The sequence below is a fragment of the Hordeum vulgare genome, chromosome 2H, assembly GCF_904849725.1.
Source record: "Hordeum vulgare subsp. vulgare chromosome 2H, MorexV3_pseudomolecules_assembly, whole genome shotgun sequence".
Taxonomy (NCBI): Eukaryota; Viridiplantae; Streptophyta; class Magnoliopsida; order Poales; family Poaceae; genus Hordeum; species Hordeum vulgare.
In genome coordinates this window covers 118,663,872-118,676,090 of record NC_058519.1, presented here as the reverse complement: position 1 = coordinate 118,676,090, position 12,219 = coordinate 118,663,872, and the positions used below count along the sequence as shown (strand labels likewise).

The window sequence follows — 12,219 nt, the reverse complement described above, 5'->3', positions numbered from 1 at the left end:
GACCAAGATCAGTCATAGAAAATTCATGAATGAGAGAAGAGATTATTTGATGTAGGAAAGTATCGGAAGAAGCGGTTAGAACAATATCATCTACATATAATAAGAGATGGGCGGTGTTATTGGAGAAATGAAAAACAAAAAGAGAGGAGTCGGATTTAGAAGGGACAAAGCCAAAGGTTTGAACGAAGTTAGCAAAATGCTGGAATAAGGCTTGAGGAGCCTGTTTAAGACCATACAACGATTTGTTAAGAAGACTCGGTGAGGAAAGATTTTCAAAACCAGAGGGCTGCTTATATACTGATTCGATGATACCATGATAATTGATGATAATTATATATATTGATTGATGCCTTAATGGGCTGCTTATATAAATACAAAGTCTTGGAGTCCAAGTATAGAAGAGATAGATTACAATTCAACTAAACCGGCCGAATATACTCTAATAGTGTGGTTATACCTTATAACTCTGGTCTGGTTGCCTTAGCTTTTTAATAAAAGTTGGGGCTAGGGGGAGATCCCTCTCATTTCAAAAAGAAAAAGAAAAGGTGAGAGGCACATTCAGATCATAAAGACTTGGATTTTTTGTTGGCGGTAGCAAGTCTTCAATTTCTAGTTACCCTTTGCAGATGCTAGCTAGTAGCTATACAAGAATCACTGGACCATATCGTAGTGGTTATTGATTCAGCTACACAGATGGCTGACTGGTTCAATACAACTCAAACCCCACATTTCACTACATTCGTCAGCTGTTATTCCTAAGCACCAAAAAAAAGTGGAAAAGAAGAAGAAAACTGATATGGCATAGCCGTTTTCGGTCTTCTAAGCACGCGCCGGAGTTATTCTCCAGTGGATGCAGTCATGCTTGATTTTGCCGTGAGCCCGGGAATCATAATGTTCTCAGCAGTGATCTTCAAGTCACCGATGTCGTGTTATGGACAAACGCAACCAAGATGAAACATGCCAGCTCCTGATTCGGACAACCCGCCCTCTTCGCTATGTACAAAGTGCCTAGCGTGCTGCTTCGCCAATGAAGAAAAATGGTCAAGCTTTTCCTCACTTTATTCCTGTTACCAATAAACACCAGGCGGTCGTCAGATGCAGAGTCATAGTACAAGATTATCAGATCAAGAAGCAGATGCTATGGAAAATAGAAATAACAGTTGAAGTCCACTCTACCCAATTTATGCGCCTATTGCAGCGCTGTGAGTTTGCACAATACAACTATAGGTAGTGGTTGTATGAACATAAAAAAAAACATTTCAAAATCTTTAGATTAGCATGCATTTCCTGTACTGAGCAGATTCCCCAAAAATATTTCCCAATTTTAACATAGCCGAATATTCTATCCACGCCAGCTAGTGATTGGTATGCCGCCAACACATGCTAGGTATCAGGTTCAGCAAAACACTTGAGGTATCTGTTATAGCAGCAACTGGGTATCTTTGGCAATCTTGTATATATATATATTAAAAGGTGGTGTTTCTTTCAGGTTAGTAAAGTGACAAAAGAAACTACTTGAAATGTAGCTTGCGGTATAATTTTTATTGACGCTTCACTAGATGTCCGACCCACAATTACGAGATCTCCATAAAGACAAAGAACAAAAACATAGAGTATTTGAGTAGGTTAGACATGTAACAAGTATCCATTGATTTATGAAACCACATTACCTCTCCTGAACCACGATTTTCGGACCACTTGCCGAATGTGACGCTCATGTTTCTCTAGCAATTCATCAACCTTGTGGGTTTGGGACAATAAAGGGCCTGAATATTCAACCCTCTCTCCTTGATAGTGGTCATCCTGAAGTTTCAAATAGCACATTACTTACATCTTCATTAATAATATGAAAGAGACTGAAACTATCAAATAAAAAATGCCTTCTCACCTTCATGCTATTTTTTGATGAGAGAGCATCCCCAAGATATATTGCATTCGAAAAATTCTGAGAGTGATAAGTGTCACGAGAATCAAATGAATCTGGACGTTCTAACTGTGACCACTTCTTCAGAACTGCACGCTTCGCTACCTCCTGAGGCTCTCGGACCTTCAAGTTGACACGTGCTACATGCACATCTCTGCTATGTTGTTCTTCCAATCCAATGTTCTCTTTAGCTTGTCGCTTGTTGTCCCAATCTACGTCAGTGAATTCGCCTCTTGAACTAGATCTGTTCCGTGATCTAGTAAAAGAACGACCTTCCGGTTTTTTGGCCCATGCAAAGCCACTGGATGATGAAACAATCAAGGGCCCAGAGAAAGGGATTTCCTCCCGTAAATCATTCTTAACATGACGAGCCCTTTCTTTAACTTGGGCCGCGGACACAAGTTGTGTGTCTGTGAATAGCCTAGCATCACCATTAACCTTTGTATGAACCTGCATTGCACCATCCTTGATTACCTTTGGCTTGGTTTTGGACTCCTGAAGAAAGAAAGGAATACATAAGAGCTTTAATGGGTGGCATCATCATCAACTAAGAAATCTTCATACAGTTTACCGAATAGATCCACTGTTGATGTTAGTGTATGCATCTTGTCATATAAAAAAATGAATACCTCTCCGTTTTCAGTTTGCCTATTGGCTGCATTTTGTTCTCTTGCTGCTCTGTTTAGCCTTGATGACTTCTTTGATGCTTCTGGCCCATGCCCTCTGCCACTGGCCTTTCTTCTGAAAAGAAACAAAAAGGAAATAGGGTTGTTAGTTGCTATAGATTCTGGCAGTGTTCGAATGTTTTTGTTCAACTTCCAACAAGAAAAATGTTGTAGTGCTGGAAGGTCCTTTGCAACTTATGAAGCAAAGCAATAATAAAGAGTACTTGAATCAAGACATAAATAAGTTTCTAACTTATTTTCTGAAACAAATTATTCCAAATTTAAACAAAGCCCACCTGTGCAACTCTTCTCGTAACTTCGCATCCATCTCCTTGTTGGGTGCATACTGAGGCAAGCTTATAGGTTCACATGCATAAGGTTTTGTCTTGAAAAACTGTTCCAGCAAAAGAAAACACAAGATATTAATAAGGCGTTATTAGCAGTTTGATTCGACAACCCAGTCTAACAAATTTTATAACAGATACAAATAAGATTAACGCGCAACGATGATACTAGAAATGACAGCACTGCAGAACACACATTATCTGCAAAAGACTAATGCATTGTAAACGAAATGGCAGCAGAACTGCATGGGAAGTAAGTCAAATTGGAACATGATGCCACCAGACAAACATCCAATCATCACCCCCTACCAGGGTTGGGTGTCTGCTGTCAGGAAACTGTGGATGCATGGACACCAGCACTACATGAAGATAATATAAGTGATGACAAATAATACTTTGCTCAGACTAAACCTAAGCATCTCATAGCCATGATAACACCATTCTACATATATGGAAGATGCATGCTATAGTCACACCAACAATAATAGTAAACATTGTTGCATGAACAGTCAGTGAAAAATCAGCATCTCAGATCACAATTAGGTATTCACATTGATCCAGTAATTATGTATAGCTATTGCTAGAACTGCTATTTCTTGACTGCATGAGCGGAAATATAATATCCCATATTGATGAATACCGAGAAGGAAAAATGTAGGATAGAATTAGTGGTGAACTTGAAGAAGCACAAACTGGCAGGTGCAATTAAAAAATTCAATACATACTATCGTTTCCAATCTTTCATCATTATACATACAAATATGTGATATCGCATGATGGGATCTTACCTCAGATGTAAGGGCGCATGATGCAGTACCACGCTTGTATGGCTCCACCGACAGAAGAGTTTCCAACAAACTGAATGCATGTTGCGGTACCTCTTTAAAAACATCTCGAAGGGTACTTAGATAAGGACAGTGCGGTTTAAATATTGTTGCATGAGGCAACCTTGACTTCTTCCAATAGTCATCAGCAGGGGAGCCACATAACTTAAAAATCTTATGCAATTGTTCTACCTGAAACATGAAAGAGATTTACGCCATTGACATATAGGATGCCAGCTCAAATATGGAAAGGTTGAAACATGTAATATCGGTGATAACTACTCCCTCCGTCCCATAATATAAGAGCGTTTCTTAAACTGCACTAGTGTAAAAAACGCTCTTATACTATGGGGCAGAGGGAATATGTTATAGAAGGCATAACTAAAGCATAAAAGATAAAACTAGATGTGGTAACGGTTAAAGCTCATTGACATCACAACCACAGCTATTCAGATTGTAGCATTTAATAACATTAGCAGTATAATAATATTTTCATATCAATTTCCTCCTCTCCCGCACCATATTATTGATCAAAATTAGTCAAAAAGGTTACACGGTACTTTTTTTATCTTAGTATTTACTACTCCCTCTGTTCCTAAATACAGGTCTTTTTAGAGTTTCCACTACGGACTACATACGGATGTATATAGACATACTTCAGAGTGTAGATTCACTCATTTTCCTCTGTGTAGTCCCTAGTGGAATCTATAAAAAGACTTATATTTAGGAACGGAGGGAGCATTTAGCACTCAGCATGATCATGATTCTCAAATAAGGCTTTGACAGAGACCCGAAGGGCCCACACCTGGTAAACTAGGCAGTTCATACATACATCAACCTATCCTTGTGACTAAAGAGGATATAAATAATGAGTTGTACTGGTTAGTGCAAGCAAATTAAATTACCTCAGTTCTTCCCTGCAAGATCGGTCTTCCACGAAACAACTCGGCAAATACGCACCCAACACTCCACAAATCAACAGCTGAATCATAGTGAGTTGACCCTAGCAGTAGTTCAGGTGGTCGGTACCACAGTGTAACAACCCGGCTGGTCAGAGGATGGTTTTTACTTGGGTCAAAGTAATTGGCAAGACCAAAATCAGCTATTTTTAGAACCCCTTCGTTATTCACAAGGAGATTGGCACCCTTGATGTCACGATGAACAATGCGGCGTGAATGGCAGTGCTCCAGTCCTGACAGCAACTGGTTCATGTAGCACTTAACCTGCAATAAGAATCAGGGACAATGCCAGGTCAACACAGTGCAATGTCAAAGTTGTACAGAATGAGGAATACAAATACACTTCCTTCAAAATGGGCATACCTGTGCTTCAGTGAACTTGATGTCAGGGGAGGAACAAAGTCCAGCAAGATCGTGCTCCATGTATTCAAACACTAAATAAAGGCTGCATGATAACCGAGAAGTAATCAAGCCTTCCAGCTTCATGACATTTGGATGATCAAGCCTTCTCAATATCTGTATCTCCCTCGCCATGAATCTGACACTCTCTGGCTCAAAATTGTCGAACCGCACCTTCTTCAGTGCGACAATCTTTCCAGTGTCAAGATCACGTGCCCTAAATACGCTGCTGTATGTGCCTTGCCCAACCTGCACAAATGTGTGTATTGGAGAAATAAAGCGCCGGTTAAAAACTGTACATCACAACAACAACAAGCAAAAACATCAAAAGACAATTTTATCATGTGATCCACAGCTACATCCTGCTTGCTGCAAATATACCCTAGTGCTACCAAATTAGCAGTCAGTGACTGCATCGTTACCAGCTTGACAATGACAGCATAGAACAAATGGTAGAAAGTGAATTTCCCACCTAAAAATTGTCATAGCTGACAGTAGGAGGCACCAAATCCCCCATGTTACCCCCCCCCCCCCCCTCTCTGAGTTCTGATCATTAACACAACACAATCCTAGTACTTGTTTATTCTTCATGTCTTAGTACATCACCCAACAAGGCAGTACTATACTAATATAAGATTCCATAAATATGCCTACCACCACACAAATAGCAAATCCAATAACCGTTTTCGTTCTAAGCATTCCAATGCATGGTAAAAAAAATTGCAATGGAAAATGACCTAGTATTAAACTGAATCTGGCAGGAAACCTGAAGCGAAAGCGGCACAGTACCTTCTCAAGCTTCTCAAAAGAGTCGGCTTTGAGAGGGATCCAGCCTTGGATGGCCTCCCCGGCAACGGCGCTGAGCCAGGACGGCCACCCGGCGGCCACCTGCTCCCCCTCAAGGCTCCTCCGGAGGTTCCGCAGCCGGAAGCTCCGGGACGCGGCCGCCACGGCGACGACGGCCTTCCCCGGCTCCTCCGCGTCGTCCTTCTTCTCCACCAACCTCGCCGCCGCAGCCGCAGCAGCAGCAGCCGAGCTGCGCAGGGAAGAGGCGGATACGGCAGCGGGCTCCGGCGCGCGGTCCCGGAGCACGCCGGACGAGTCGGCCGCCGGCGTGACCGAGACGATGGCCTTCTTAGACGCGACGCAGCCCATCTCGGCGGCGCGCTAGCACGGCAGCACCAAACACGTCAGACCATACACGGCGAGCCCGCCTTCCACCGGTCTGAAGCTCCTCACTGACGCATTGGATGGATAGAGGGGAACAGGAAGAATCAAGAGGAAACCGACCGAAGGCTCGGCCGAAAGGCGTGGTGGTCACGGGGCAAGCACGGCCGGCAGGGGTGAAGAACAAGTCGGGATTGACCTGGGGAGTAATAAATGGCGCTCGCCACCAGCAAACACAAAGAAAGGAGACGAAACGCTGACGTCGCCCACCAGCTCCGCCGATTAGGACAGATCGAGACAGCGGCCGGCCGCGGAGCCGTGATCGGCAGGGAAGGAGAGAGGGTTCTGGGCGGCAAAGCACGAGACACCCGTTGCCGCCAGGCGGAAAAGAAAAGCTACGGCGGCCTTTCTTAGAAGGCGGGCGGGCGACGGATCAAGTAGCCGCTTGGCCTGAAGAACAGAAACGAGGCCGTGACCGCCGGCAAGCCGCGTCGCCGGAGTAGCGAACAGATCAAGAAACGGAACGGAATTTATTTGGGGCGGGGGTGGGGAGGGAGCAAGCAAAGGAAAGCTCCCCTGGATGAGTGGCGCGGAGGACGGAGTAGTGGGGGCGGGCTCGCAGGTGGGAACGGGGGCTTTAAATGGTCCTTCCAACGCGAAGAGAGGGTGGTCGCGGTGGACTGGTGGTAGACGACGGCGCTTTTTTCCCCCTGCTTGCTTTCCAAAAAATGGTAGACTTACGGAAACTTTTTATAAGATTTAACGGACTGGTCTTTCTCCACACTAATCTCTCCTCCTGATTTTTGGGTGGGCCCACTTCATCTTAGTCTCCAATCAATACATTCCACCTCATCTCAGCCTATAAAACTAAAACTTCCGTACATGTAGCATTGCTCCTTGCTTTCTCGGGGCATCCCTTCTCTCCTATGCACTCTGTGCTGTGCACCCCGCGCACACCCAACTCGAGCGCACGACCACATCTACGCTCCTCTGGATTTTGTTCGTTTGGAACGGACAATGAGGTTATATCCAATACTTTTCTGAAATGTTCCAGACGTGACCGACCAGATCTGTCCGCATAGAAAAAGAAGGCTTGTGCCACCGACGGACGGGTCAGGGGAGGACAATCACGCGCGTCCGGTCTGTTCGCGCGCTGTCCGTTTTACCCTAAAGGCGGTCCAAACTTGCGCGGGATGGGTCAAAAACGGACAAGAAACGGACAAAGGTCGGTTTGCGTCCGCGTGTTGGGTCGTCTGGTATGTCCATTTTCGGCCCATTTTTAGCCTGATTTGCGTCAGCGCGGACACGAGACGGACGAGCGCGGCGCCCGCTTGCTCTTTCCTCTCACCCGCTAGTCGGTGGCACATTGGTCATCCTCTCCCACCCCATATCAATAGCAGACCATCGCCCGCCTTCGTCGTGTCGTCGCCGCCACCCATTTGTCGGTGCTGACACACCTCCCCTTAACGTCGCCACCTCGCCGCCAACACCGTCTCACCGCCGGAACTTCTCGAGGCCAGCCACCTGATCCAAGGTAGGCGCGCGTCTCTTCGTCGGTCAGCTCCTTCGACGACGCCCACAAGTTGTTCGACAGTTTGCCAAGGTATAAAATGGACTCCGCCGACGAGTTTTTTTTTCACAATTTTCTTTGCAACTTCGACGATTCCTCATCCGGTGATGAGAAGGAGATCTTGGTTGCCATGTTGGTCCATCACCACCTTAATAGACAGCGATCGTTGTTCCGTGGCTCGATCCCGGGACACCTTCTGGCGTTGAATCGTAACCGAGAGAACAATCATTTTGTTCTTTGAAAGGACTACTTTGACACAACCAACTCACTGTTCAAACATCAGATTTTTTGACGGTGTTTTCGTGTGGCTAGGCATGTTTTTAACCGTATTAGAGAGGGGTGGTCGGTTACGATAACTATTTCGAGTGCAAAGAGGACTCCCTTGGAAAGATTGGCTTCTCATCTTATCAGAAATGCACTACAGCCATCCGGATGTTTGCAGACGGAGTGCCCAATGATCTCACTGATGAGTAAGTCCGTATAAACGAGTCTACATGCTTAGAGTTCATGTACAGGTTCTGCAAGACTATGATTGTTATGTTTTGTCTGAGTACTTGAGAGAGCCGACTCCTCAAGATACAATCCACCTGTTGGCAATGAATGCAAGCACGGGCTCCCCGGGGATGCTTGGCAGCATGGTCTGCATGCACTGGGAGTGGAGGAACTGCCCTACCGCTTGTCGAGGGCACTATAAGGGCCATGTGAGGGCTTGCATTGTCATATTTGAGGCCGTGGCCTCACAAGATCTCTGGATCAGGCTCTCTTTTTTCGACGACCGGATCACATAATGATATCAACGTGTTCCAAGGCTCATTGGTGTTTGCAAGGCTTGCGTAAGGCAACATCCCACCGGTGAATGTTACCATCAACGGCCACAACTATGGCAAAGGATACTACCTAGGTGACGGTATCTATCCTCAATGGACCACTATTTTGAAGACAATCCCTAGTCATGTTGGAGAGAAGAGGAAAATATTTGCCCAAGAGCAAGAGAGTGCTAGGAAGGGCGCCGAGCGTTCCTTTGATGTTTTGCAATCTTGATGGGGGCATCGTTTGGTACCCTGCTAGGACTTGGAGCACCAAAAAGATGTGGGAGATGATGACTACTTGTGTAATTATGCACAATAAGATCATACAAGATGAGCGTCCGGAATTTATCTATGATAAAGGGTTTCAGTTTCAGGGTGAGAATGTTGTACATGAGCATGGAGGCGCGGCAACGTTTGAACAGTTCGTCGAATTTCATTATGAAATGCGTGATTGGGAAACTCACATGCAGCTGCAAAATGATTTGGTTGAGCATATGTGGCCTCATGTTGGCAACCAATACATGTATCTTTTTTCATATGTACTTGAGACAATTTAATTTATTCAGTTTGTAAAACTATACTTATTTATTTGAAAACTATGCTTTATTTGATTGTGAAACTATGCTACTTTTTAAAATGTTTGCTTGTCAAATAACGCAAAACGTGTGTGTATTTGTTTAAAAAGGACGACTAGCCAGCCACGCCACCAAATATGGGTCGCAGATGTTAGACGTACTGCCGACCCAAATCCTAAAGAGGGCGGACGTCGAGCGGACGACCGACCCAAGCGGACAAAAGCATCGTCCGTTTGTGTCGGCGCATTGGAGTTGCTCTTATAGCAACTCCAAAGCACAAGCCGAAATCGTTTGCCCGCATCCGCTTGGGGTAAATGGACATAAACCATGGCCGAACGTTTGTGTTAATATTTGTTAATTCATCATTTATCAATAAGCATACATGCATAAGAATACATCATGGATAGCATGTCACATCAAAAAATCTGTTTTTTTATCATTTACCTACTCGAGGACGAGCACGAATTAATCTTAGGGATGCTTGATACGTCTCCAACGTAGCTATAATTTTTTATTGTTCCATGCTATTATGTTATCATTTTAAAACACTTTTTATGAACTTATCTACCAATTTATATTATGTTTAAGCACTAACCTATTGACCCAGTGTCCAGTGCCACTTGTTGTTTTCTACATGTTTTCCACTTTTCACGTTCTAGTACCAAACGAAGCCCAATTGACGTGAAACTTTTTGTGATTTTTTTTTCTAGACCAAAACAAGACCGTGGAGCATCGAAAGAAGGTCGGGAGGCACATAGAGTCCCCCACAAGCCATGAGGGTGCGACCTCGAGGGAAGGGTCGCAGTCTCATGGCTTGTGGCCGCCTCGTGGCACTCCCGGCCCCGTTCTCTGGCTTAGAAATTCCTAATCACCCTAATAACTCGAGAGGAGGTCCCAAAACACTTTTTACACCACCGCAAGTCTACGTTTCTATGGGAGGCCATCTAGAGCTCCGTTCCGGCATTCTGTCGGAGTGGGGATCGATCACGGAGGGCTTCTTCATCAACCTTGTTGCCCTCATGATGATGTATGAGTAGTTAATCACAGACCTACGGGTCCGTAGTAGTACCTAGATGGCATCTCTCTCTCTCTTTGATCTTTAATACAATGATCATCGCATCTTCGCTTTGATCCATATGATGTAACTCTTTTGTACGGTGCGTTTGTTGAGATCCGATGAACTGTGGATTTATGTTCAGATTATTCGTGATAAATATTTGAGTCTTCTCTGATATATAATATGATTCTTATGTGCATGATTATGATAGCTTCGTAATTCTCTTTGATCTATTGAAATAGTTTGGCCAACTAGATTGATAATTCTTCGGTGAGAGAGGTGCGTTGTAGTAGGTTCAACCTGGTGAGTTTCTATATCCTAATGAAAGAAGGGGACAAGTTGCGTCTTTGTGTTGATGCTACTAAGGGTAAAACAATGTGTTTTATTCATATTAGTTGAGTTTAGTTTGTCTACATCATGTCATCTTACTCCAACCATTACTTTGTTCGTCATGAACTTAATACGTAGAGAGGCAAGCATAGAAGCGCTCTTGAAATGAAGTAATAGTAATAGGTGCAAGCAGGATTTGACCTATTTGTTTATGGACGTGATGCATATATTTACATGATCATTGTCGTGAAAATTTCATAACTATCCCCTCTTCTATCAATTGTCCAACAGTAATTTGTTTACCCACCGTGTGCTATTTTCATGAGAGATGCCATTCGAGAAAGCTATGGCCGCCGGGTCTATTCACAACATATTGATAAGCCTCCAACACCTTGCTGCCATTTATTTACTTTTATTTTATTTTGCATTTTATAATTATCTACAATTATCTATACACCTCATTCGCTTGCAAATAATGAGACCAAGGGGATTGACAACCATCTTGCCCACGTTGGGTGCAAGTTGTTTGTTCTTTTGTGTGCATCCGCCGAAGACGATTGTGGATTGATATTCCTATTGGTTCAATAAACCTTGGTTTGATAACTGAGGGAAATACTTACCCACTTTGTGCTCCGATTACCCGTTCCTCTTCACGGAAAACCCAATGCAGATCACAAGTATCAGTCCTCCCCTGGCCCGTCCGTTGGGGACACACACTCCTCCCATTTCCCTCCATTTTGCTCAAATTCTCTCGCTTGCCATTCCCTCCTTCATGGACGGTGATTCGATGAACCTTGGCGATGCGTCCGTGGCTATGCCCCCCACGGCAAAGAAGAATGGTCCCAGGAATCCTCGATCCGAGTGAATGCTGGCGGAAATCGCCAAACTCGATGTCAACTCGTCGAAGAGGAGTTGCAGGCATTTAAGGGTGGCGAAGATGATGGCGGTTGCGACCTACGCTGTCTAGGACACCGTGAGGCATCAAGCGCAACATCTTGTCGACATCGACACCAAGGAATTCATCATCTCTAAGGTGCACGCCCTCCTCATGCTAGGGTTTGAAGGACCACAACCAGCCATCCTCTCGGTCGCTGCCATTATCGCGTCGAGCACGCGATCGTCGGTTGCTCGTCCTCCTCGGTATAGGTCCACCATACCCGAGAGGCTGAGACACTAGGGTGCCGTCCTCCGTCGCACGGCCATGGGCAGACACGGTTCTTCACATCGCAGAGTACAGCGTGGTCGCTCCAGTCATGCTCGCGGGTGTCATCAACCTCAAAGTGACGCCAGGGTACACTGGCGGTGTCCACACGACCAAAAGGTTGCAAAGGAAGCATCCCCGATCGTTTCCGACGGCAACCATGGATGGCGCCCGCTAGCTATTCGACGCAATACCACAACCGACGCCCACAGTCGAAGATACTGATTGCTCGGCGTTTATGGAGAGCATCATCTTCGAGGGTCGTGGCCAGGCTGTCGATCTCGACGAGACCGGGAGTTAGGATGGTCACGACCACTAAGAGGACACTGAATACGCCGACCATGATGAAGATTTGGACGACCATCGAAACTCATGGAATATTGATGATGACTTGT

At 45.0% G+C, this 12,219-nt stretch overlaps 1 protein-coding gene across 2 annotated transcripts; it reads right to left on the bottom strand.

Annotated features, from left to right (window-relative positions):
* Window positions 1-557: 557 nt before the first annotated feature.
* LOC123425457 (protein IMPAIRED IN BABA-INDUCED STERILITY 1-like) lies at window positions 558-6,925 on the bottom strand. Of its 2 annotated transcripts, XM_045109162.1 has the most exons (9): window positions 5,905-6,925; window positions 5,080-5,364; window positions 4,663-4,980; window positions 3,722-3,949; window positions 2,886-2,983; window positions 2,554-2,665; window positions 1,889-2,419; window positions 1,671-1,803; window positions 558-1,064 (listed from the first exon to the last, which is right to left on the bottom strand). In XM_045109162.1, the coding sequence occupies exons 1-9, from the start codon at window positions 6,268-6,270 to the stop codon at window positions 1,054-1,056; spliced, it is 2,082 nt and encodes a 693-aa protein (XP_044965097.1). In that variant the 5' UTR covers window positions 6,271-6,925; the 3' UTR covers window positions 558-1,053. The 2 variants fall into 2 exon arrangements, with proteins under 2 accessions (XP_044965097.1, XP_044965095.1); XM_045109160.1 differs by lacking the exon at window positions 558-1,064 and having other exon boundaries at window positions 1,071-1,803.
* Between the last annotated feature and the right edge of the window lie 5,294 nt (window positions 6,926-12,219).